The following is a 26,633-nucleotide window of genomic DNA, read 5'->3' as shown; positions in this document are numbered from 1 at the left end:
CAGATGTGTTAAACAGCAGAATAGACATGGTTGAAGAGAGAATCAAATTGCTGCAAAATGAATCTTAGAAAATTACCCAGAAGATAAATAGTATTGAAAGATGATAAAATAAGAAAGAGTAGTTAGGAGACAGGCAGACTTGGATGGGAAGGACCAGCATATATGTAAGTATTCCTTAAGAACAGAATGGGGGAAAGAAAATACTTGAGATAATAACTGAATATTTTCCAGAAGCGATAAAAGACATACATCCTCAGCTTCGAAAAATAGAGTGAGTCCCAAGCAGGGTGACAGTGAAACTGCAGAACATCACAGCCAAAGTGAAGCTTTTAAAAGGCTGAATGAGAATAGAGATGAATTGGGCATGGTTCCTATTATCATGATGCTTGTAGCATAGGGTAGATGACAGTTGTTAAAAAATCTTGTTACAGTCGTTTCTCCTAGTCTTTGCTTTGTAATAAACTAAATCAGAACTCAGTGGCTTAAAACAACAATTATTATTATTTCTCATGATTTTATGGTTTGGGCAATTTTGCTGCTTTTGATTGAGCTCATAGAGCTTCATTCAAATGGTACATTTCAACTGGTACATTGGCTGGGGACTGGGCTTGACTGGGATGGCTGGGTCTCTCTCCATGTGGTCTTTCATCTTAGGCCTCTTCATAGCATAGTGGTCTTAGGGCAGATGTGGAAGCTGTAAGGCCTTTTTGTAAAGCTAAGACTTAGAAATTACATGGTGTCATTCTGTCGTCATTTTTTGGTCAAAGCAAGTCACTAGGCTAGTCCAGATTCTTGGGTTTAGGGAAATAGACTGTACCTTGTGATAGAGGAGCTGTAAATTCAGAATGTGTTTTTGCTACCTGACTCCTCTGGTGTAGGAATCTTACACCTTTAGCTCTTAGCTAAAGACATTCTAAATGTTGGTTGGCGTACGTCATGAAGTAATACTTTGGCAGAAAATTCACTTAGAGAACTAAAAAAAAATTTTTAATCTTTATAGTTTTTTTCTTGAAAAATCCATCTGATATTAAATTAGTTGGAAAAATGTTGCCACGTTTTATTAAAATCAGATACAGAAGTCGCTCCATTTCACTTAGAATTGCCTAAACTAATCTTCTGATTCAGTTTCTGATATTGTTTTAGAATCAAGTGATCTTGTCCTTTGTAATTCAGATCTTTTATTCAGCAAGAAAAGTTACTGAACCATAAACACAGTTTAATTAAGTAGATCCAGGTGGTGGTAGGGGAGATACATAAGTAAATATAAATTTCATCAAGTGCTAGACTATAGATATAAGAATTCTATGAGAACATAATTGTTGCCTAAAGAAGAAAAGAAAGGTTTCATAGAATACCATGTTTCCCCAAAAATAAGACCTGGCTGGACAATCAGCTCTAATGTGTCTTTTGGAGCAAAAATATCAGACCCAGTATTATATTTTACTATATTATATATTTATTATATAAGACCGGGTCTTATACTGTATTACGTATGACCCGGTCTTATATTACGGTAAAATAAGACCCGGTCTTATATAAGACCCGGTCTTGTATTATATAGTAAAATAAGACCAGGTTTTAAATATCAATTTTTGCTCCAAAAGGCACATTAGAGCTGATTGTCCGGCCAGGTCTTATTTTCGGGGAAATATAGTAGGTAGTAAAACCATAAAGAAGGATTAATAATTTCCCAAAGAAGTGAGTTTGTGACTTGTGGAAAGATTCAGAGGCTTGAAAGGGCCTTGAAAGGAGTCAGGACCGTTGCATATAGAATTGTACGCGCTTGCTTTTCTTCTTTTTCTCCCAAGATGCAAATAGCCTAAAAGAATGTGTGCTTAATAACAGACATTTCAGACAATTAGAAAAGTAAGTAAAACCTAGTCTTAATCCCATCATTTAGTGAAATAATCATAAATATTTTGGGTCTTTCTTTAGCTTTGTTGGATGAATTCACAATGTTCTGTTCCTCCCCCTTCCTTTTTAATTTTAAATTAATATTAATAATTCCTAATGGTAATTTTAGGTGTTTTATCTGGTCCTTCTTTCATAGAGTAAGATAAAGCGGTGCATAATCAAAACAGCTGCAGTTTATAAATGAGGCACAAAGAGATTTAAGGATTATTAAAGATCCCAGGAGTAAGAAGTATGCGAGTGGACTTGAGATTAGTAACTACACCTTCCAATATCCAACTTGGACTTTTTGTTTTTTTGGGCCTTGCTTTCTGATAAAACTGACATTTATGTACGTATTTGTTTCAAAATGGCTCAGCTTTTACACTGAAGCTGAGCAAAATTACTCAGTTTGAACCATTTTCATTTATATTTTCTCTACGATGTGACACAAGTAGTGAGGACTGTAGATTATGAAGAATTTGTCCTTAATATTTTGATCATCTATGGATTTCTCAAGCACACACTGTCATTTCCTTTCTTGAAAACATAAAATCTCCACTGAAAAAAGGCCTCAAACTGCCCAACCTAGCTTTGTATAACTGGCAAATCAAGTGGGACCTGGTTGGTATTGTTGCAGTGAAGGGAAACAGGGGCTATAAAAGTTATAAGTAGAAAATTAAGACCAGGAAATGACTCTGGATGTTGCCTTTGGAACATTTTGTTCTTTGGTTTCGTAAATGCAGTTTCGCTGTCAAGGAAATAGACTTATAGCCAATTCTACCATATAAGTTATTACCTTTATTTGATATATTTAGAAAGGCCAGATGTTATTCTAGTAATGCTGCTTTTGTACATGAATAGTAGATGTGTTCTTAGTTTTCTGTGGACCATGGAAAGTGAAAGAACTATTTGTTTAAAAAGGTATTGTTTGCTTTTTTTTTTTTAAGATTTTTTGTTTGTTTGTTTAATTTTTTTATTGGGGAATATTGGGGAAACAGGACCCATCAGCTCCAGTTCAAGTCATTGTTTTCAGTCTAGTTGTGGAGGGCGCAGCTCACTGGCCCACGTGGGAATCAAACTGGTGATGGTTGGTGTTATGAGCACTGTGCTCTACCCAACTGAGCCAACCAGCCACCCCTGTTTGCTTTTTTTGAACCTCAACTCCAGTAGATAGATCAGAGTTTATTTATTAAAAAATAGCTGAAAGTGGGGTAGGAACATACTAATTGGATGCTTACTGGATGCTTATTAATTAGCAGGCACTGTGTTGTAAGAAATGAGATAATCCCTGTAAAAATCACAGTGTCTGAAATATAAATAATAAGTGCCCAGTAATCATATTATATCATTGAATACTTATGACAATTCTGTGAGATAGATAAGACATTTGGGGCTCCCAGAGGTTAATTTGCCCACAACCAACAGTTAGTGTCAAATCTATGTCCCAGACTCGGGTCTGTTTTACTGTGGAGCCCACTTAGGGCTGCTAAAGACAGATGCATAGGCTACACTCTGTACAACCCCAGGAGGGTGCTGTTCACCATGGTCTGTGATGTCAGTGGTGCCCCCTGGAGTTGTGCCACAGCCAGCCCCCTGGAGTTGGGGACAAGTCAGCTCTTGTCCCCAATTGTTTTACTGTCACCCTGCTTTGTAAGCAGAATTATGAATAAATCACTTACCGTGAAGTCTCTGTCTTTGTAAACATTTATATCAGTGTTTTACAGCAGCTACTAAATTGGCTACTTTACACTTGGTTTTTTCCTCTCCATTCAGGATTGTTTCCTAAAGAACTCTCCCCTCCTCTTCTTAATGTAGATTGCATGAAGACAAACACAGATCGAAATATGACCCCTATTTGTATTATGCATACATATTTGCTTTGCTTTTTTTATTTTTTTATTTGTGCAACATTAAGTTAGGAGTCTTTCTTGGACTTCAAAATAAAGTTTATTGTTTGTGAATTGCAGCGTGCTATTTGGTGTCCTGTATTTTTTGTTGTAAATGTTAAACCTAATGACACTCTCAGAATAATAGGAAATGATAGTATTTGTTGTTTTTAAAGTAGTTAACAAAGCTAAAATAAATCAGATTACGTTTTCTGTAACGAAACCAAAATCTGTAGAATATCAAATATCCAAATCAGATAAAATACTACTTTGGCCTCTCTTCTTTTGCTTTTGTAAAATTCAGTTCACTAAGCATGTATTGTAGGTGTACTCTGTACCAGACTTTACCTGAAGCTTTGGGAATATAAAGATAATTTAGGAAACAGTCTCTGCTATCTAATAATGCCCAGTCTGGTTCAAGGGACTCACTAAACAAATACTCTCTAAAACAAGTAGCAATGCTGGAATAAATATGTATGCTAAAATTACGGTGGTACTCTCTGAGGGGGGAGTGATTAAACCCTGGATCCCAGGATTAAAATCTCCCAAAGGCGGTAACAGAATTTAAGTTTGGTCTTAAAACAAAGGAGAAGAGGAGGGCTTTTCAGGAAAGAGAAGAATTTGTGCAAAGTCTAGATGCTTGAAAGTTTATGATGTGTCCTGGCAAAGTTGAATAGTTGGATGTTACTGATAAGAGAAAAGAAGGTAGATTGGACGGAGTTCTGAAAAACTCATAGAATTAGTTATGAATTTGGGTTTTATCTTTCGGGCATTGAGGAAACATAGAAGGGTTTTAAAAATAAGGTGATGCTTGGTCAGAGAACTAGAATTTGCAGTTATAACTTGAATGGCAATAGGTCACAGCGGAGAGGAAGGAGGCATGGAAATGACTACTTTTGCCGTAGGCTTATGTAAAATGAAACAGGCTGTCCTAAGGTGTTAGCTACGCAGAGAGAAAGAAGGGAAAATGCACAGTGGAGCAAGTATCAGGATTGTGAATAGTGTGGAAATGACAAGAGTCAAGGATGTTCATGAGCCTTCATTTGGTTGCTGAGTAGATAGTAGGGCAATTCACTGATTTAAAAAACAAAAGGCTACAAGAGGACACTCAGACAGTGAGTTAAGTTTTGACACAGTAAGTTTGGACTATGTAGCTGAAGGTGTCTTTCCAGTAGACAGTTGAGGAAGGGGTTGTAGATACAGATTAGGGATTATAAAATAAGGTTGTTTCCAAACACCAATTCCTGGATGAACGCCTTTTGAGGGGCAGATAAAGAAAAGGAACGGTTGTGTTCTTGAATTTCATCTTTTGTAGAAACCCCATTTGTGTGTGTGTGTGTGTTTTAGTAGTTTTAAGTGTTTTTTTTACAAGTATTTTGTAGATTTAGATTTACGGCAAGACTGAGAGGAAGGTACAGAGATTCCCATATAACCCCTGCCCCCACATATGCATAGCTTTCTGCATTATCAATATACCCTTCTATTTTAAGTCAAGTTTATTGAGGTAAAATTTACACACAGTAAAGTGCAACCCTTTTAGGTGTATAGTTCTATGAGCTTTAATGATTGTAAACTCTTACATAACTGCCACCACCACAATCAAGATAGAGAATATTCTCATCACTCCAACAAGTCCCTTTGTGCTTCTTTTTTGTCATTCTTCTTCGTCCCTTCCCAGCCCTTGGCAACAAATAATCTGATTTCTGTTCTTAACACTTTTGTCTTTTCCAGAATGCCATATAAATGGAATTAATAGTACGTATGTAGCCTTCTTTAGTGTCTGGGTTTGTTTACTTATAATAATGCTTTTAAGATTCGTCCTTGTTATTGTGTGTATTAGTAATTCATTCTTTTTTATTGCTGAGTCGTATTTCATTGTATAAATATATGGCAGTTTGTTTATCCATTCAGCAGTCAATGAATATTTACTTTGTATTCAGTCTTTGGCGGTTATGAATAATGCTGCTATAAACATTTGCAAACAGGTCTTTGTGTAGACATGTTTTTATTTTTCCTGGGTAAATACCTTGGAATGAGTCATATGGTAAATGTATACTTGACTTCATAAAATTTACAAAAAACGGCAAAAGTGACTGTACCATTTTGCATTCCCATTGGCAATATATGACTTTTTCAGTTGCTCCAATCATTGGCAGCCCATGTATTATCAGGATTGTTTTGTTTGTAATTTTAGCCATCCTTATAGATGTATAATGGCATACTATCGTGGTTTCAGTTTCCCTGATGACTAATGAAAGGAGTCTCTTGTGTGTGCCATCTGTGTACCTTCTTTGGTGAAATGCCCATTTTGTTTTAACTGGGTTGCTTGTTTTCGTATTGAGTTATGAGAGTTTTTACTCGTATATTCCGGATATAAATCCTTCATCATATAAATGGTTTGCAAATTTTTCTCTAATTGTGTGGCTTGTCTTACCATTCTCTTACCAGTGTCTTTTGAGCAGAAGTTTCTAATTTTGATGAAGTCCATTTTACCAATTTTTTTCTTTCATGCATACTTCTTTGTCCTAAAAAATCTTTGTGTCCCAATATCACAAAGATTTTCTCCTGTAAGTAGGGTTTCCAGGTTGGAATTCCCGCCCGTTCTCAGAAATTATTTTTGCTTTTCCATTCCCGAATCCTGAGATATAAACTGTTTTCTGTTCTCCACGGTGAATCATTCCCACAAAGTGACGGCTGATACTACCAACCACCTGGGTTCAAGGAACCGATTTTCCCTATTTTCCGACCAACTTTTCTTGGGATTTGGGAGCAGAAAAGCTAAAAAAATTTCCCGAGAACATGTGGGAATTCCCGCCTGGAAACCCTAGCAATAAATAGGAAAAATGTCTAAGAGATACATTGTGAGTAGTACGTTTGTTTTCCATTGTGGGTATTACTGGGTTCAAAGAGCCGATTTTCCTGATTTCCCGACCAATGTTTCTCGGGATTCGGGAACAGGAAAGCGGGGAAAGATTCCTGAGAACAGGCGGGAATTCCCGCCTGGAAACCTTACCTGTAAGTTTTACAGTTTTAGGATGTACAGTTAGATTTGTAATCCATTTTGTGTTAATTTTTGTATATGATGTGAAGTATTGGTTGAGATTCATGTTTTTGTTTATGACTATGTATGAATGTCAAGTTAATTGCTTCAGCACCGTTTGTTGTATTATCTTTCTCCATTGAATTACCTTGACAACTTTGTTGAAACCAGTTGGCTATATACGTGTGGGTCTATTTCTGGATTCTGTTTTGTTACATTGATCTGTATGTTGCCCTTTCACTAATACCACAGTGTCTTGAATATTTGTCCTGCAGTTACATTTATTTTTGAGATGACTGTGACATCTGTTAGGAGTGCTGTTGGCAGCAAGGAACAGAAAGCTCTAATAGTGCATTTTCCTGTTATAACAGGAAGTCTAGACACAAGCAGTTGCTGCTGTTCTATACCAGGCATCAACACACTACAGCCTGCTGGCTTCATCTGGCCTGCCACCTATTTTGTAAATCACCTGTGGAGTTTCTTAAAAATGCGTATGCTCTGGCTCTACCGCTGAGACTGATTTCATGGTCAGGGTGGGAGGTGAGGGGACAGAAGGAGGAGCAAGTGTTTGAATTTTAACGTGGTCCCGTGTAATGTTGGTAATTGTGTTGTATAGTCATTAATCTAAGGTTGGTTCTTAGGATGTGGTCCCTAGACTGGCAGCATCACCATTTCCTGGAAACTTTTTAAAAATGTGAGTTATTGGGCCCACCCCAGACTTACTGACTTGGAATTCAGTTAGGGCTCAATAGTTTGTGTTTTACCAAGTTCTCCACGTGATTCTGATGCATGCCAACGTTTGAAACCTCTAACGGCATTGCTGAATGTTTCCCAGGTAGGTCTACAGAAGATTGACTGTCTTTAAAAAACAAACAAACATACAAAAAAAAAAAACCCCAATTGATTTAAGTATGTGTATTATAATATTACAGATAGTAATTTTGAAATTAAAGGTTCACAAATGATCTAATATGATAATTATTGAGTACTGGATTGGACCTAATTATCCAAGGTATGTTAGGTTGCTTATTTTTAAGCAGCTTTTAAAAATCAACTTTTTTGTGCGTGTATATTACTTTTTCCTAGCCTTTAAAAAGGAAGAGTTAAGGAAATAGGAGGCAGTTCTTATGTTTATAGGCTTTATAAACGAGAGAAGAATGCAAGATAAACATGTATAAACACAAGAGACACATAAACATGTTTTGTTTCAGGGTGAGGTATATTTTCATGATTGGTGAGTATATTACAATGTAGGCAGCCAATCCAACAGAAAACTTGAGTTTACTTATCGTATACCCTATAAAGCAAAAAACAAAACCGTATTTCATGGCATGTAAAATTGTCTTCTCTTCAATTTAGTTTGCTCTTTTAATGATAACCTTCCCAGTTATAATCACTAATTGCTTAAACATGGAGTCTAATAATCTTTCCTCCATCCGTTTTCAGGAAGCTGCAACTATCCTTATTTTTCCTTCCCCTTGGAAAACAGTATGGGTTCAATTAGGCTATGTTTTGTTTACTCCAGGTGATACAGTATTTCATCTCCAATTCTGAAAGAATCAGAGGTTAATTGGAACTAGTTTGTTCTTTAGGTGCTTTTAAAAACTTTTGAAAGCAGATCTTCTGTTAGCATAAATTTAATTGCATTTGTGGATGTGTAAGATCAGACCTAAGAAAGAGTTAAAATTACTTAACTGACCCACTTGTAGTTCTGTTAGTAGTAGCTGTAAACATAAAATGAAGTTCACAGAAACAGACATGTCATTGAAACCAAGAGGCTGAACATCTGTCTGGCCCTTAATTCCAAGGCAAGAGTGGCTGGCATGTTAGAATTTCCTTGGGAAAATGTCAGCAAAAATGACTTAAGACTGTTTCTCAATCATAATTTGCAGCCAAAGGGACTTGAAGTTTATAGAGTTATAAAAGATGCTTGAACTGGTTCCTTGGTAGTCCAGAAGTATCTATTATTGGAATTGTGCTTCCCAGCTTCTGTGTTGATTCTACTGGGACATTCTCTTCAATAATCTCATAGCCCCTCCCATTTTACTTTTTGTCTGATTTTAGTTTTCAGAAAGCTTCCAAATCAGTCCCCCTTTTTTTCATCATGACTTTCCTTAAATAAATTCTTTTAAATTTTCTAGTGGTTTTTGAATAAGCATTTAATGACAATACTGGGTTTTGTCACTTGTGGTTTTTCCTCAGCATTGGGCAGTCTCCACTTGATTTTTGCACTTGTTTGCTTCTTTGTTGAGCAACTAGTAATAAACCATCATGACTCCAGAAAAATACTTGGCATCACTGAAACGAAGTGCTTTGTTCCTCAGAAAGATTTTATACATGCATCTCCCCAACTTTATTCAAGTATCTCAGAACTTTAAGGAACTGTTTGTGTCAGAGAAGTCTTCCTCAGAAATACAAGACACTGACTTATAGCAGGGGTAGTAAAGTCCATGTGAAAATTTATTACCTGGTAAGTTTGCTTCTATTGATAACTTCTGGAAGCAAACACATTTTTCTTAAAGATAAGAAAAACTGTTAAAGATATTTCTCTTAACAGTGTTATTTCTCACCAGACAGTAAAGTTGTGAATATTTTAATTGTTGTTAGTTTAGGACACTGTAGAAGACTTAATGATATTGACAGACTAGCAAATATATTTCTGGGTATTATTCTCCAATTCACTGTACACTTTTTCATGAAAAACTATGAATTAAGAGAGCAGCTGCAGCTCTTATTTATTGCAGATCTTGATTTATTCTATTTTTTAAAAATATTCAGAAGATTATCTTTGTATCAAAAGAACTGCTGCTGATTTTCTCTAGAATGCGGACCCACTTTAATCAGCACTGGCCTCTCATTCTCACTTTGCTGATTGCGTGTGTTTGTGACCCTTAGATTATAGGGAATGGAAGTGAGCAGCAGCTGCAAAGAGAGCTGGCAGATGTACTGATGGATCCTCCAGTGGACGAGCAGCCGGGGGACAAGGAGCTTGTGGACAGGTCGCAACTGGATGGCGAAGGAGATGGGCCTCTTCCTGATCAGCTCTCAGCTTCGTCCACCATTAACCCTGTGCCATTAGCAGGGCTCCAGAAGCCAGAGATGAGCCTGCCAGTGAAACCCGGACAAGGAGGTTAGGGTTGCTGCATTGCTTGTGTAACTAAAGGTTATTGTTTTTGATATTTGAGTGTCTACCCTGCACTAGGTTTGATTCAGAGCAAGCAAAAACCATTATCTGTGTTCTCTAGAATCTCTAAGCTTCTAGATTTAGGGGGATGTGAAAGGAGTAAGTATAAGTACCTTTCTGATTTCACTTTAAGTATGTGTCATTTATACCAGAGAAAGAGAGACAGTTGTTAAATGACATTGAGGGAATCTTTATTTCAGAATGTTGAAAGATTTTTGCAGGAAAGAAGGAATTTGAGTCCAGTGTTGGACAAATGGAAGAATAATGCGTGGTGAAGAGATGTTTATTCCCAGCCTATATTGTAGCTCTGTGGGAATAGTTGCCAAGTTGGAAAGGAGAACTGAAAGGCATAGCAGAGAAGGAGGAAAAGGGTAATTATAAAGGCTCATTGGGAAAAGTAGGGTGTTAAAACTGTGGATGTTTATTTGGAAAGGGAAAGCAAGGGGATTGAGAGAACATAATAAAGTGGCTAAGATGATGAATGAGAGAAATAATTATAGCAGTGCAGATCAGAAAGAAGACACATAGGATTTTTCAGAATGGTGAAATACTAAAGGTATTTTATAAAGTCAAAACAAATTGGAAGAAACAGAAAAGTAAATCCGATGTGAATCTCAGTCTACCTTTTAGATTTGGGATTGACACTAGAGCCACTACCGGAAAATTTTGGTGTTGATAACAATTCTGGTGAGATTTCTCACTTTAATGGGCATTTCTTCTGGGGCAATGGCATATTATCTCATTAGTGCTTAATTTTAGAACCTAAATATAAGTTGTAGATTTTTACTTGGTTTTCATGTCAGCAAAATATTAAATAAAGTTAAGATAACCATCTCCTTATTTCTTTCAGATTCTGAAGGGTCAAGTCCTTTCACACCAGTGGCTGATGAGGACAGTGTAGTTTTCAGCAAACTAACTTATTTAGGCTGTGCCTCAGTGAATGCTCCCAGGAGTGAAGTGGAAGCCTTAAGGATGATGTCCATCTTAAGAAGCCAGTGTCAGATTTCGCTAGATGTAACCCTGTCAGTGCCGAATGTATCTGAAGGCACTGTGAGGTAAAACCAGCTTCTTGAAATATTTGTAATATTTGATCAGATTTCTGACCTATGGTTTTAGAAAGAAGCAATAGTGAACAAAAGACAATTTTTTTTATTCATGTAATGTTTAATTCTTTTGGCACTTATGTCGTCATGTCTTCCAAGGATTGTGACCCTTATGAAAAGTAGTCACTTATTAAAACAAGTTTTTTACACTCTTCCCTATCCCAACTCTGTGTAGCATATTAGAAATTTAAATGTTTTGGGATAATGGAAATATGTTGACCTGAGAATCTGCCTAACAATTTATATTTTCCATGTTCCCCAGTACAAATAGCTCGACACATTAGTTCAATATGGAGTTTCATGCTGATTTTGGAAATTACAAAAACCTGTTGGTAAATATTAAATATTCTAGTACAGTCCCTTAATTTTTAAGATGAGGAAACTGAGACCCAAAAAAGTCTCTTGAAATGGTTATTATTTATAATAAGTAGAACAATAACAACAATTAAAGATAGCTAGTCAGATGTCTATATTAACTAGCTAAATACAGAATTCTAAATAATCAGATGAAGGTAAAGTAAAATAACTTTTTTTCATTATTTCAAAAAGGACATGCTTATTTCAGACAAATCAGAACATAAACAAGTGAAAATTCAAGAAAATACTCTTAATTTTACTCTTTCATTGATAAATACAGTTAACATCCTGGTTTATTAAGATCCTCTTTGTGTATTTGTATGAGTTTGTGTATGTGTGTATATACCTATATATACGTGTAGGTATAATTATACAACTCTTATAATCAACATTTTTAATAACAATGGAATTATACCATCTTATAACATGCTTTCTTCACTTAGTTTTATGTTGTGAAGCTCTTTGCCTATCAATAAATATGATTAATAATTTTAATTTATGGTAGTACATGATGGGTTATTCAGAAATCACCAATCTCTTGTTAGACATTTTAGTTTTTTTTATGAGAAAAGTACTAATAATAGCTAATATAAAGCTTTTATTATATGGGCATATAAGTGTTTTACCTATGCTTATAAATCTCATAGGCATTTTTGACCTAAATTTTTTTTTTTTTTTTTTCAATTTCTTTAGAAATAGAACTATAAATTCCTAGAAGTAGACTTACTGGGTCAAAGATTTGCACATGTTTATTGCTTGTGGTACATTGCCAAACAGCCATTTAGAAATATTGGTCCAGTTTATACTTTTATCAGCAGTGTATGAGAATGCATGTTTCTCTACCTTTGGAAGGCTTTTGGATTTTCATAGTAGAGTTGTAGCTGTATGTGGATAGTAGTAAGTTAATTATTTAATATTCCAGTCATCTGCATATGTACTTTTTCTCTTTGAGTATTTAAAGAACAATTTTTGAAAAAATTAAAAAAAATAAAGAACTGTTTTACAAAGACTCATAAATCCTAATTTTAATTGTATTTATTAATGTGAAACGTTTAATAAAATTTATTTAGCAATCATTTCTGTATGCTTCTTAGTCAGTAGTCATTACCCCAATTCAATTTGTACGTTGTTCTAATATAGTTTAATTCTATAAAGTCATGAGAAAACCATTTTCTCTTGCCTCATGTTTTCAGAGTTTTTATCAAAGTGCCTTTGAACCTGGGTTAGGTATTTCCATTATGCACAGGGCCTCCTGTGCTTTCCCCATCAATGCTCCCACCCATTTCGTGTTGCACAGTTGCAAAAAAGAAATTGCATAGTTTCTTTTTAGTCCTGTCTTCAGTGCCCAGAACAGAGCTTGGAATATTATAAGTATCACATAAATATTTGTTGAATGAAGAAAGTTTTGGGAAAAAAAAAAAGTTTTGAACAAATGACATCCCTTTGATTTTCAATGAATGGCATCCTTTTTTATTCTTTAGTTGTTAATATGCAGTACAGTCTCTACTTATTTTCCATGCATCAAAATAACGTTTCACTCTGATAAACACATCACTTTTGTATTTTTTTAAATAATAAAGCAGTTTAGGTCATTTTTTAGGAGATAAGTCATGTTAGTGATTTATTTGGTAGCTAATTTACCTATTGATCTAGTCTTAATTTAGTTAGACTATATAAGAAATGTGTACTTAAATGATAGAATTTATGCCTTACTGATTGCCTCCTTAAAACATGGAACTGTGTAATTTTTAGCACCATGGTATTATGTAATCAGTAACTTCAGGAATCCATATATGACTTAATTATCAAGACTTAAGGTTAATATGATTAGCATAACAAGAAAGTTTTATAGGAACTTCTTGCTAGAAAGATGAGTCTTGAATCACAATATGGATGTAGTGAAAATAGTCCATAATTCCTCTCATCTCTTTATATCTTTTTTTCTGTACAGACTCTTAGATCCTCAGACAAACACTGAAATAGCAAACTATCCGATCTACAAAATCCTTTTCTGTGTCAGAGGGCATGACGGAACTCCTGAGAGCGACTGTTTTGCTTTCACTGAAAGTCATTACAATGCAGAACTCTTCAGGATACACGTCTTCCGGTGTGAAATACAAGAAGCCGTAAGTCCTTAAGAGAATACTGTCTGCAAGTGAAATTTAACCTGTACCCTTGCTGTGTTGAAATGATTATAGTATTTATTATGGTCCTTCTACGCAAAATGAAATTATCTGCTAGTGCTTTTACATATACCATTCTGATGGGCTGCAATTTGAATAAACAAAAGTTTGGTTAACCAAACCCTTGTTGCTAAGAGTATCAGGTGGCTGCTTCTTGATTGGGTTCGATAGGCATCTTGGTTCCAACAGTGACACACTACCAAACTGTTTTTTTAGAGCTAAGCTTTTGGAATCATTTTTATTGTAATAAATATACTCAGGAAATCATTTTTCTATTGGATTTCCAGTGTACACAGCCATTTCTTTTTTAAAATTCCTTTTAGTGTTGCTTGCTTTATAGGCCTAACAAATTAGATAATTAAGAAATCAGTGGGGAAAAAGGATTACTCCCCTTGACAAAGCAGGTAACCTTCAGCCTTAATAAAAGTATTTCATTTCTTGTGATAACAGCCTGTCTCCTACCATGTCTGGTTGTAGGTAAGCCGGATACTTTACAGTTTTGCCACTGCCTTCCGCCGTTCTGCCAAGCAGACCCCACTTTCAGCCACTGCTGCACCCCAGACTCCTGACAGTGACATCTTTACCTTCTCTGTGTCTTTAGAAATAAAAGAAGATGATGGTAAAGGTTATTTTAGGTAGGGCATCTTATTTCATTTTTGTTGAGATTATGTTAACATGCTATATTATCTGTGGTTCAAGGGAAACTCTAGGTCAGATTATATAACTTTCATACTATAAAGTGATTCCTTTTATAGGTAGACTTTTTTTTTTAAATGTAAGTGATAAAGGAAAAGAAATAGGTAAATTTGCAGAGGCCACATTTGAAGAATTTTAAAAAATCTTGGGAAAATGTCACATTATTACATTCTTTTAGATTCAAAATAATTGTTTGACAGCTGATACAAAATATGACGGGAGCTAAGTCAGCTGGATTTATAAAGCTGTATTTGTTTTGCCAAGGGGTTTGTTTTGTTTTGGGTTGGTTTGGTTGGTTTTAATACTCTAAAGATATTAAGGGTGTTAAAATCAAGTTTTGCCACTAAAGTTTATTTGAACACATTGGAAGGGGAGAAATGAGGTCTGTGTCTGAAGTCTAACCTTGCCTATAAGGTCAGAAATCAGTGGTTTGGGTTTTTAAGTAAAATGATACTTTTTTGAGTAGTGAAAAGAACCCTGGAATAGAAATTAAAAGTTGGGTTTAGCTTAATTATTGCTACTATTAACAGTGCGACCTTTTCCAAGTTCCTTTACATGTATTGGGTAGTAGTTTCCTTATAAAATGAGGTGACTAGACTCTAAGATGCTTTCTAACTTTAAAATAAGATATGTTTGCAAAGTCATTGGATTTTTTTCCCCTATAGTTCGTATCACAAAATGGGTGCTTCTTCGGATTGTAATTGGCAGTTGCATATAGAAGTCTCTTTCTTCTATGACTGCTTCTTAAAATGAGTAAGGTGAAATTACAGCAAAATATTAACGATTTCTAGTATTTTGCTTTGAAATTAAAAAGCACAGTGACTGGGTCATTTGGAATACTTGGTCCCCTTTCAGAGACTTTGGAATTGTCATGCCATCTGGTGGCCAATTTAGTGCACAGTACAGCTTCAACTTTGATTTGTGCACTGAAGTGTGAGGCTTGCGCTCTGTGCTTTCTCTTTAGCCATATTTCTATTCTCAGCAATCCTGTGGTGTGCTTTCTGTGGTATGCGTTCTGGCCCTATACACTTTGTAATAATTTTTTTTCCTTTCAAAGAAAATAAACAGGTATTTGGCTATACTTTTTTCGTTTATTGAAGATATTTGTGTAGATCCAGTTTGTAAATTCCAATTATGAACAGGAAAGATTTCTAAGAGAGATCAGAAGAGAAGAATGACTATAACTTCTCTTCCTTCTGAAATCATGCATATTCGGGGTAGAATGATCGCAATTAAACATCCCTGTTCTAGTCACCCTTCCTTATATCAAGGAGATGCTTACACATAAAATTCCTGGATGGTCAGATTTGCTTCTCATGTTTGTTAAGGCTTTGCTCTCTTTTTGTTGCATGGTTTTACTGAATTTGTAGTTTATAGTAGAAAGTAGTGTTGTGTAACCTAAAATAGTGATGAAATCAGTGAAGAGTATTCCTGCCTTTGTCAGATTTGAACTTGTCAAACGCAGTTCCTTTTATCCAGTAATTCTACCATACGGTTTTGCAATAACATGAATATAGGCAAAGTGCTGTGGCAAGAATTAGTGCTCTTCTTTTTATTTCTCAAAAAGTGTAATTCTTACATTATTAAAATTAGAAACCTGCCTTTCAATTTAGCCCTTAGGAAGATGGCGCATTTTCATTTATACCATCCAAAGCCCTTCTTTTTTGTCTTATTTAATAGACCAAGTAACCCATTAGGTAGGCTGAGTATTTGATATTATCCTTGTTTTATAAGTAAAGAAATCCAGGGAAGTTAAGCCTGGACCTCAGTTTCTTAATTTATACAATAGGAATTAAATATAAAATAACTTGATTGAATCCATTCAATTATATAATGACAAGACCAGAGATATAATCTAGACCCCCTGACATCAGTGACCTGAACTTCACTGCTTATACTCTGTACTCTGCTTCCTGTGATGGTGGCTTTTCCTTGCCCTCAGAAGCAAAACACCAGAGACAATTTTATTTCCATTGTTGTTTTAAATACTGCTGAGAGATGAGATTACAGTTGACCCTGGAACAACACAGGTTTGAACTGTGAGGGTCCACTTATACGCAGATTATTTTCAATAAACATAGTTGGCCCTCTGTATCCCTGGGTTTCCCATCTGTGGATTCAACCAACTGTGAACCGAAAACAGTAATTTTGATCCACAGTTGGGAATCCACATATGCAGAGGGCCAGTTTAAGTTATATGAGGATTTTCATGGCGGGGGTGGGGGGGCAAGTGTTTGACACCCCTAACCCCCATGTTGGTCAAGAGTCAACTGTATGTTCCTCTATCAGGAGAGTAACTGAAATGAATGAAGCTCTTGCAGAAAATCCAGGACTTGTCAACAGACCTTGGTATGAAGATGGCTGGCTGCTCAAGATGACACTGAGTAACCCTTCAGAACTGGATGAACTAATGAGCGAATGAAGAAACATGAGAAGTACATAAAACCTATTGAGGAGTGAGAATGGAACGCCCCTGAATAAAGTAGTACGAAACAGCTTAATCTAGCATAGTTGTCTTAAATTAGTGACTGATAGAAGATTTAAAATACCAACTTTTTAGCAATACCAATGGAAAAAGACACTACAACAGTGCTACTGGAAGAAAACACTCCTTAACTTTCTAATGATTGCAGATAAACACTATATGCATCTTTTTCACAACACCCTATGATTTTTAGGTTAAGCTACAGTTACAATATTCAGAATTCCTAAAATTATTTGTAGTAAAATGTAGTTATAAAAATTAATGTCATTCAAGGAAAACATTATCTTAAGCCTTATATAATATTGTAACTTGCTTACATGTGTGTCTGGATTTGGGTCAAAATACTTAATGATCTTTCCATTGGAAATAACTGGCAGTGGAGAAAAGGTTTTGTTAGTTGTTACCGTGTCAGATGACAACCAGTACTGTTCTTAATTTTGCAATATACTGCCTTTGCTGTTGCTATTTTTATACAGTGAAGCAACAGCCTTGCAGGAAAACAAGTTTAATAATAAAACAATCAACTTCATTAAAAAAAAGTCAGCTGTATGTTTATTTGCACTTCAGCATCCACAGAGCGGAGACTAGTGTATCTATTATCAGTTGAAAATTGAAACCTGTGCATATCCTTATAGGTAAAAATTCTGTCAGCCACAATAATTTAACAGTTTGGTATGCAAATATTTTTTTTTTTTTATTTTTTTTTTTTTATTTAAGTGTGTTTTTCCAGGACCCATCAGCTCCAAGTCAAGTAGTTGTTTCAATCTAGTTGTGGAGGGTGCAGCCCACAGTGATGCAAAGATTTTTTTTTTTATTTTTATTTTTTATTTAAGTGTGTTTTTCCAGGACCCATCAGCTCCAAGTCAAGTAGTTGTTTCAATCTAGTCGTGGAGGGTGCAGCCCACAGTGGCCCATGTGGGGATCGAAACGGCAACCTTGTTCAGAGCACCGCGCTCTAACCAACTGAGCTAACTGGCTGCCCCGCAAAAGTTTTTCTTTGTATATGTTTGTTATTTGTAGACTGCTTTGCTAAGATTCTTTGATTTTCTAATCTCAGTATTATAACAGATGAGCTTCAAACTAATTTTACTTCTTCAGAGCCACTTTTTAGTTTGAATGGGTACTCAGAGCTCTCTGCAGACCTTTCTACAATTTTCTAATGGTTCCATTGCCATGATCTTGAAGTTGTATAGTAATAGGGTACAGTTTAGGTTTGCTGCATGTTGGCCGATTACCTAAGGCAGATGCTTGCCTTTGAGAACACAGAGCTATAAAAAGTGGTGTTTGGAGACTAGGGGATTATTTTGGTAAAATGTCATTTTAAGAATATTTTCCACTTTTTCCTTAGGCTGATTTAAACTATACCATTAGTAATATTTTTATAGTTATAGGTATCCCTCAGAGATACTGCAGGTTCCATTCCAGACCACTGCAGTAAAGTAATAAAGCAAGTCACGTGAATGTTTGGTTTACCAGTGCATATAAAAGTTATGTTCACACTGCAATATAGTCAAAATTACATAGCATTGTTCTAAAAAATGTACATACCTTAATTAAAAAATACTAGCCATCATCTGAGCCTTCATCGAGTCACAATTCTTTTGCTGATGGAGGGTCTTGTCTTGATATTGATGGCTGTTGACTGGTCAGGGTAGTGATTGCTGAAGGTTGGGGTGGCTGTGGCAGTTTATTAAAATAAGACAACAGTGAAGTCTGCCACATCAATTGACTCTTCCTTTCACGAACAGCATGTGATGCTGTTTAATAGCATTTTACCCACAGTAGACCTTCTTTCAAAATTGGAGTCAGTCCTCTTAAACCCTGTCACTGCTTTACCAACTAAGTTTATGTAATATTCTAAATCATTTTTTGTCACTTCAGTCTCACAGCATCTTCACCAAGGGTAGATTCCATCTCAAGAAACCACTTTTTTTGCTCGTCCATAAGAAGGAGCTCCTCATCGATTGAAATTTTATCATGAGATTGCAGCAGTTCAGTCACATCTTCAGGTTCCTCTTCTAGTTCTCTTGCTATTTCCACCATCTGGAGTTACTTCCTCCACTGAAGTCTTGAATCCCTCAAATTCATCCAGGAAGGTTGGACTCAACTTCCAAACTCCTGTTAATGTTGATATTTTGATCTCATCCCTGGAATCATGAATGTTCTAGAATGTCGTCTAGAATGGTGAATCCTTTCCGAAAGGTTTTCCATTTACTTTGCCCAGATACATCAGAGGAATCACTGTGGCAGCTATAGCCTTATGAAAAGTATTTCTTAAGTCTAAGACTTGGAATTTGAAATTACTCCTTGATTCATGGACTGAAGCTCTTGGGTGACTAGGTGCATGGTCAATGAGCTGTAATAATTTTTAAAGAAATCTTTGTTTTCTCAGTAGGCGTTCGCAACAGTGGGCTTAAAATATTCAGTAAATCATGTAAACAGATGTGCTATCATGCACACCTTGCTCTATTTATAGAGTACAGAAAGAGGAGATTTAGCATAATTCTTAAGGGCCCTAAGATTTTTGGACTGGAAATATACATTGGCTTCATCTTGAAGTCACCAGTTACATTAGTCCCCTAACCAAGAGAGTTAACCTGTCATTTGAAACTTTGAAGCCAGGCATTGACTTCTCCTCTCTAGCTATGAAAGTCCTAGATGGCATCTATCTTCTTCCACTATAAAGTTGTTTCATCTACATGGTAAATTGTTGTTTCGTGTAGCTACCTTCATTAATTATCTTAACTAGATCTTCTGGATAACTTGCTGCAGCGCCTACATCAGCCCTTGCTGCTTCACCTTGCACTTTTATGTTATGGAGACAGTTTCTTTCCTTAAACCTCATGAACCAACCTCTGCTTCAGACTTTTCTTCTGCAGCTTTCTCACTCTGTCATCCTTTATAGAGTTGAAGAGAGTTAGGGCCTTGCTCTGGATTAGGCTTTGGCTTAAGGGAATGTTTTGGCTGGTTTGATTTTTTTTTTTTTTTTTTAATCGATGCCATTAAACTTTCTCCATGTCAGCAATAAGGCTGTTTTGCTTTCTTAGCATTCGTGTGTTCACTGGAGTAGCACTTTTCAATTTTCTTCGGGAACTTTGCATTTGCAACTTGGCTAATTGTTGGTACAAGAACCTAGCTTTCAGCCTTCCTTAATTTCCGACATGCTTTTCTCAGCTTAATCATTTCTAGCTTTTGACTTAAAGTGAGAAATGTGTGACTCTTCCTTTCACTTGAACACTTAGAGGCCATTGTAGAGTTATTAATTGGCCTAATTTTAATATTATCTCTCAGAAATAGGGAGGCCTAAGCGGGGGAGAGAGATGGGGTAACGGCCAGTTAGTAGAACAGTCAGAACACACACATTTGTTGATTAAGTTCACCATCTTATTTGGGTGCAGTTTGTGGTGTCCTAAAACAATTACAGTGGTAACATCAAAGATTGTTGATTACAGATCATATATAATAATAATGAAAATATAACATATATAATAATAATGAAAAAATTTGAAATACTGCAAGAATTACCAAAATGTGTCACAGAGACACAAAATGAACAAATGCTGTTGGAAAAATGGTACTGATAGACTTTCTCAACACACGGTTGCCAGTCTTTCAATTTGTAAAAAAATGTATCTGCAAAGCACAGTAAAGCAAAGTGCAATAAAATGAGGTATGCTTGTATTACACAGGTTCACAATTAGGTTATCACTGCTTAAGTGTTAGGCCACAACTTCCTGTTGGTCATATCTTCTTCATTTCTATGATGTGTTTGAAGGCACCTTGTTTTGAAATGCAAAGGATCTATGATAAAGTATCTTATATATTTAAACAGATACAGCAGTAATGATTTATTTGTCAAAAACTGACTAGAGAGGAAAGAAAAAAACTAACATTTTCTTGAGAGCAGATGTGTGCTTGGATGCCACGCTAGGTGCTTTACAAATATTTAATTTTCACAGCAACAAAAAAGAAAAAGGTCACATTTTAGAGGGCAGAGGAGTGGTTTTTCTAGCGTTTACAAATAGTTTAGTGGATTACATACAGTAGTGGTGATATTTGCACATCAAGAGGCAGACGATAGTTTTTAAATTTCTGTTAGGATTTGAAAAACAGGCACAGAAAAGATTCAGATCTGTGATTATTTTGTGCCTCATTTTTAAATCATAACAAAAATTGTTCTAGTCCATGTCACAAGAATATACTTTGCAAAATTAATGAAACATGTTGTTCTACAGTGCAGTTCCGAAAGATAAGGACAAACAATGTTTTAAACTACGCCAAGGCATCGATAAGAAGATTGTCATCAATGTGCAACAAACAACTAATAAAGAACTTGCCATTGAAAGGTAAACATTTTTTGTTAAGTTTAGCTTAAATATAAATTTTAGTTTTTATCAATCTAGTAGAGTAATCATATACTATCTTCAAAAATGTACTTGCAAGATATTTTGTACTAGCTACTTCATTCACTTTCAGTTAACTCCCATAAATCTTCCACAGATAGGCTAACTTTATGTGATAATCAAAGGCATAGAATTTGCTTATCTAGATTGAAGAAGTAAGGATTATTTTGGCAATGGCAATTTATTGATAATTTTAATGTGTCCTTTTTTTCATCGATAAGAATTTTTTTGAAGTGACCTAATTTAAACATCATTTTTATGTTCTTTTTTCCAAATTTATGTCAGTTCTTTTTTTGCAGGTGTTTTGGTCTTCTGCTTAGCCCAGGAAAAGATGTACGAAATAGTGACATGCACTTGTTAGATTTGGTAAGGATTTGTTTTGTTTTGTTTTTAGGTTATACACTATTTCCTCAATAAAGGTTGTTTTACTTTATCTCATCTGAGTCTAATGTTAAAGTACATTTATGAAGGTGTTCTTATAAGCTATACAGAAATAAACAAAGATAAGGGAATTTATTTCTGACTTGCTATTTACTCATTTTTTGACTATGTAATAGTTAATAATTCTTGCTTATCATGTAGGGTTGATGTGGGAATCAAAAGAAAGTTGTGAGAATTATTTGCAAACTATCACAAGTTTTATAAAAGTAGGTGATATTAGTATTATTCCTATTACATGAAAATATTTTCAAAACTAAAATTTATGTAGTAATTATCCACCTGATAGAAGAATTTAGCATAGGTTTAGGTAGTAAATTTTTCTAATGTTGGTACAAGTTGGTATGATTTATAAGCATATATTTTACTGTAACTTTTCAGGAACAATTGCAAAATAATTGCCACATTTTAAATTTTAACTGTAATCGTTCACATAATTCTACCTTATTTTCCTTAAAATATCTGATTGTCATATTCTTAAATTTCAGAACTCCTGTTTTTAAAGGCAGCAAAATGGGGTTAGCTCTTTGTTCCCTTACTTTGGCATTAATGTTCATTTTACTCTTTTATTTAGGAATCTATGGGAAAAAGTTCAGATGGAAAGTCTTATGTTATCACTGGGAGCTGGAACCCTAAATCCCCACATTTTCAAGTTGTAAATGAAGAAACTCCTAAAGGTAGTGTAGATTCCTGACATCGTGGACAGAAATTTTAATCCCAAGAAGATACCTAGAGTTTAGGACCCCATATTTAATGAATTTGAAGTGTTAACCTAATTCTGGTGAAACCAAATAATTTGAATAGTTCTTTGAGTTTATTAAATTTGACCTATAAACAAAGTATCATTTTTCTCCACTTATTTTTTCCTCCCTCTCTTCTCATTTTTTCCTCCCTCTCTTCTCATTTTTTCCCTACCCTGCTTTCTTTTCTATTTATGTATGCATTTATTTACAGATTTCTAAATTTTATTTATTTTTGTGGAGAAATAATATATGCACATATGGTTAAAAATTCAAAGGATATGTACAGAAAAGTAAAAATCAACCCCAGTGCCCAGGGCCCCACTCTAAAGGGGCCACTATAAAAAGTTTCTTGTGTGGCTTAACCTTCTGTGCATAAACAACCTTTTCTATGCATTAACAACCTTTTTCAAGATATCTCATACTCTTCATGATTGTTGTTTAATGGTTACATAATATCCTATTCTGAAAATGTAAAATTATTTGCTTAACCTAATGACTTACTGAGCATTTCTTTTCCTCCTTCTCTTTTTTTTTGGTTATCCATAGCACTGTAGATAAATGGATAACGGATGTAAACAATTACTATTGTTAACCAAGATTTTAAAAGTTGGGAATTCCCAATGTTGGTGAGAGTGACATAAAACAATCATATGTTAGTTTTGTAAAACAACCTGACAGTACATTTCATAAGCTTTAAGTGTACTCATATACTGTTTTCACTAATTCTACTTCAAAGAATCTACCCAAGAAAAGAATTCTCAATACAGAAAAAAATTTTTTCAAAACAGCGGTTTGTCTGATTATTTTAGATTCTTATTTATAATAGTTAATGGATTACCTTAAGATATCTTAAAAGTTATAATAAAAGTAATTACTTTTGCATTAATCATATGAGCAAGTATATTTCCTTTTTTTTATTTGCTTCTTGCCCTCTCTCTAGATAAAGTGCTGTTTATGACCACAGCTGTTGATCTGGTAATAACAGAAGTACAGGAGCCTGTTCGATTTCTGCTAGAAACAAAAGTCCGAGTTTGCTCACCTAATGAAAGATTATTCTGGCCCTTCAGCAAACGTAGTACTACTGAAAATTTCTTTTTGAAACTAAAACAGGTACTGAACTTCTCTATAAATATTGTGGGGGAGGTAAGAAAGGAGAAACAAATTTCGAGGCTGATTTATCATTAAGCTATCAGTGAGATCTTTAAAACAGTTGTGTATTTTAAATGTATTAAGAGGAAAAAATTGTTTTTTATTTTTACCTGTTTATCATTTTTATTGCTCTTCATTTCTTCCTGAAGAACCAAGCTTCCATCTGTCTCACTTACCTTCTACCTGCAGAAAATTCTTTTAACTTTTCTTTTAGCAGCAGGTCTACTGAAAACATAAGTTTTAGACTTCTTTATCTGAAAAGTTCTTTATTTCACTTTCATTCCAGTAGGATATTTTCACTGGATATAGGATTCTGGGTTGAGTTTTTTTGCTTTCAGCACTTTAAAAATATCATCCGACAGTTCCTGCTCCCATTTTTTTTGATGAGAAGTCAGCATACATTTATAGTGTTACTGCTGTGTGTATGATGAGTCGTTTTTCTGTGACTGCTTTAAAGTTATTTTTTATTTTTGGTTTTTAGATATGTAACTATGATGTGCTTAGGTGTGGTTTTCTTCCCGTTTGTCTTGCTTGGGCTTCTTGAATTTTTAAACTTTTGTTTTGTTATTTATTTATTTATTTTTAACAATTTTAAGGCAAATCTGGCCCATTATTTCTTTCAGCCCTTTTCCTGACCGATCTCTCACTTCTCTCCTTATGAAATTCCAGTTATACATGTTTTAGACCTTTTGGTATTATCACACAGATCTCTGAGGCTTTATTTATTTTTTCAGATCTTTTGTGTTTTTCTTCAGGTAGGATACTTTTTGTTGGCCTATCTAAAGTTCACTTGATTCTGTCTTTTCTCATGTCCAATCTGCTGTTAAGCCTATTCAGTGAATTTTTTTTTTTTTTTTTTAGTTTCAGATTACACATTTTTTATTCCTGGAATTTCCATTTGGTTCTTTTTTTATAGTTTCTGGTGTTTTTTGTTTTTTTTTTTACGAGATTTCCTCTTTATTTTCAACAGATTTTATTTTATATCCTTGAGCATAATTATAATATAGCTACTTTAAAAATTCTTGACTGCTAATTCTAATGTCTGAGTCACCTTTTCCTGTTTCTTTGTCTATCTAGTAATTTGGGACTATGTGTTAGACTTTTTTTTAAATTAAAGTTTATTGGGGTGACAATTGTTAGTAAAGTTACATGGATTTCAGGTGTACAATTCTGTATTACATCATGTATTAGACATTTTTAATGATAGCTTGTAGAGACTCTTATTGTTTTCTGAGTGTCTGCTTTTAAAAATCTGTCAGTTAATATGGTCAAAGTCAAACTCCATACTCTTTCTTGTGGACAGCAGATAAAATCTGTGTTCCTTTCATTTAGCTTGTTGTGTCCAAGTTGCCCCAAGATTTTTTGTTTTTTGTTTTTGCTTTGCTTTGTATCAAAACTACAAGAAAGAAATCAATTTTACAATGACCTAAATTGCTAAATCCAGTGGTCAGTCTGAGTCTTTATCTTACTTGACCTGTCAACAGTATTTGATCTAGGTGATTGCTCCCTTTTCCTTAAATATACCTCTTACACTTAGCTTTCAGGACATCTCAAATGTACCACGTCCAAAAAGATCTCATTGTCTCATCCCCCCACCCCTAAAATGTTCTATCTCTTCTGTCTTTACTATCTCAGTTCATGGGCATATTCTCATATTAGTTGCTTAGGTCAAGAATTTTGCTGTTCTAATTTTCACACCCCACATCCAGTCTGTCATGAAATTCTGTTTACTTTCAAAGCATATCTAGAATCTGACCACTTCTTACCACCTAGATTATGCTAACCTCATCTGAATCATTGCTCTTATTTTAATTATTGTAGCCTTTTGCACTCATCTCCCTGTTTCTGTTTTTGTCCCCTTTTGACACATTCTCAACATAGCATCCTAAGGTCAGATCACATCATTTTTCTGTTCAAAACCCTCTAACCCTATTTTACTTCTTAAAAGCCAAAGTCCTTACAGTGGCTTATAAAACCCTATCTGATCTGCTACCCATTGCATCATAAACTAATTTCTCTCTTACTCTTCTTCCTTCTTGCTTGCTTCCTCTGCTCTAACCATGGTCTTAGGACCTTTGCTATTAACTGTTTCTCTGCCTAAAATACTCTTCCCCTTGATCCCACTTGCTATTATTCACCTCCTTCAAACCCTCATCTTCTTCAAGTCTTTGCTCAGATTTACTTCTCAGCAACTTGTGACTACCCCCATTTAACACTGCAGTTTGCCTGCTCTTCCACTGGTGCTGGTACTGCCAAACCCCCAACTGATATATTTAAAATTTTTTTACAAGGCTGTTATTTTCCAATATACCACATAATATACTTACTTTGTTTATCTGTTTTCCATATTAGAAACCTCTATGAAGGCAGTATTCCTAATCTGTCTTGTTCATTGATTTATCCCAAGCATCTAGAACAACATAGTGTTTCTCAATAAATATTTGTTGAATTGACTTTATTTACATGTAACTTTGATCTTCCATTATACAGTATTATAATGTTGTATGTGGATTTAGTTGAATGTTCTACTGTACAACAATAAATATTTTGGTTCTGTATAATCACGTTAGCCATTTTGGTTATAGTTAGAAAAAGGTAGCAAGTAGAACAGGAATACAAGATTTCCGTTTAGTATTGTCTTAAGAGACAGAAAGTAAACCTGGGTCCCGGTACTATTCTCCCACCTCTTCACTGTGATAGGACCAGAGGATCAGCATGGGGTCAGAGTACGTGGATCTTACCATTGACTAGCTTTATGACTTTGAGCAAGTTCCTCAACTCTCTGAGCCTCAGTTTACTGAGCTGTAAAATGGCAGTGATAGAATCTTCCTTAGGGTGTTACTGTGACATTAAGTGAGAAACTATGCAACAGACTTGGAATAGTTCCTAGCACTTAGTATGTTCTTTATACATTTTCGCTATTATTATTGAGAGGGACCGTGGAACCTCAGTGGGACAGAGGAAGGATAAAAACACTAAGTCATGAAATCAGAATAGCATTGATTATTTAGAGGATCAACCTCAGGGGAAGAATGCTTCAGAAAGAAAACCAATTTACAAGCATCATTTTAAA

The 26,633-nt window shown here is 35.0% G+C and overlaps 1 protein-coding gene across 4 annotated transcripts in view; it reads left to right on the top strand.

The window, feature by feature from the left end:
* Window positions 1-26,633, top strand: part of RABGAP1 (RAB GTPase activating protein 1) — a 146,695-nt gene that overhangs the window by 33,206 nt on the left and 86,856 nt on the right. For all 4 annotated transcript variants that reach the window (XM_019728505.3, XM_019728506.3, XM_019728507.3 and 1 more), the window contains 8 exons: window positions 9,715-9,949; window positions 10,854-11,058; window positions 13,415-13,589; window positions 14,124-14,281; window positions 21,063-21,173; window positions 21,530-21,596; window positions 22,243-22,345; window positions 23,352-23,521. In XM_019728505.3, the coding sequence (XP_019584064.1) occupies window positions 9,715-9,949; window positions 10,854-11,058; window positions 13,415-13,589; window positions 14,124-14,281; window positions 21,063-21,173; window positions 21,530-21,596; window positions 22,243-22,345; window positions 23,352-23,521 (1,224 nt within the window). The remainder of the gene's footprint in view (window positions 1-9,714; window positions 9,950-10,853; window positions 11,059-13,414; window positions 13,590-14,123; window positions 14,282-21,062; window positions 21,174-21,529; window positions 21,597-22,242; window positions 22,346-23,351; window positions 23,522-26,633) is intronic.

This window comes from Rhinolophus sinicus, chromosome 16 (assembly GCF_057876585.1).
Source record: "Rhinolophus sinicus isolate RSI-liver-muscle chromosome 16, RSI-T2T, whole genome shotgun sequence".
In the NCBI taxonomy this organism is placed as follows: Eukaryota; Metazoa; Chordata; class Mammalia; order Chiroptera; family Rhinolophidae; genus Rhinolophus; species Rhinolophus sinicus.
Note: the sequence above shows the minus strand (reverse complement) of the source record. Positions and strands in the feature narration are given on the sequence as shown.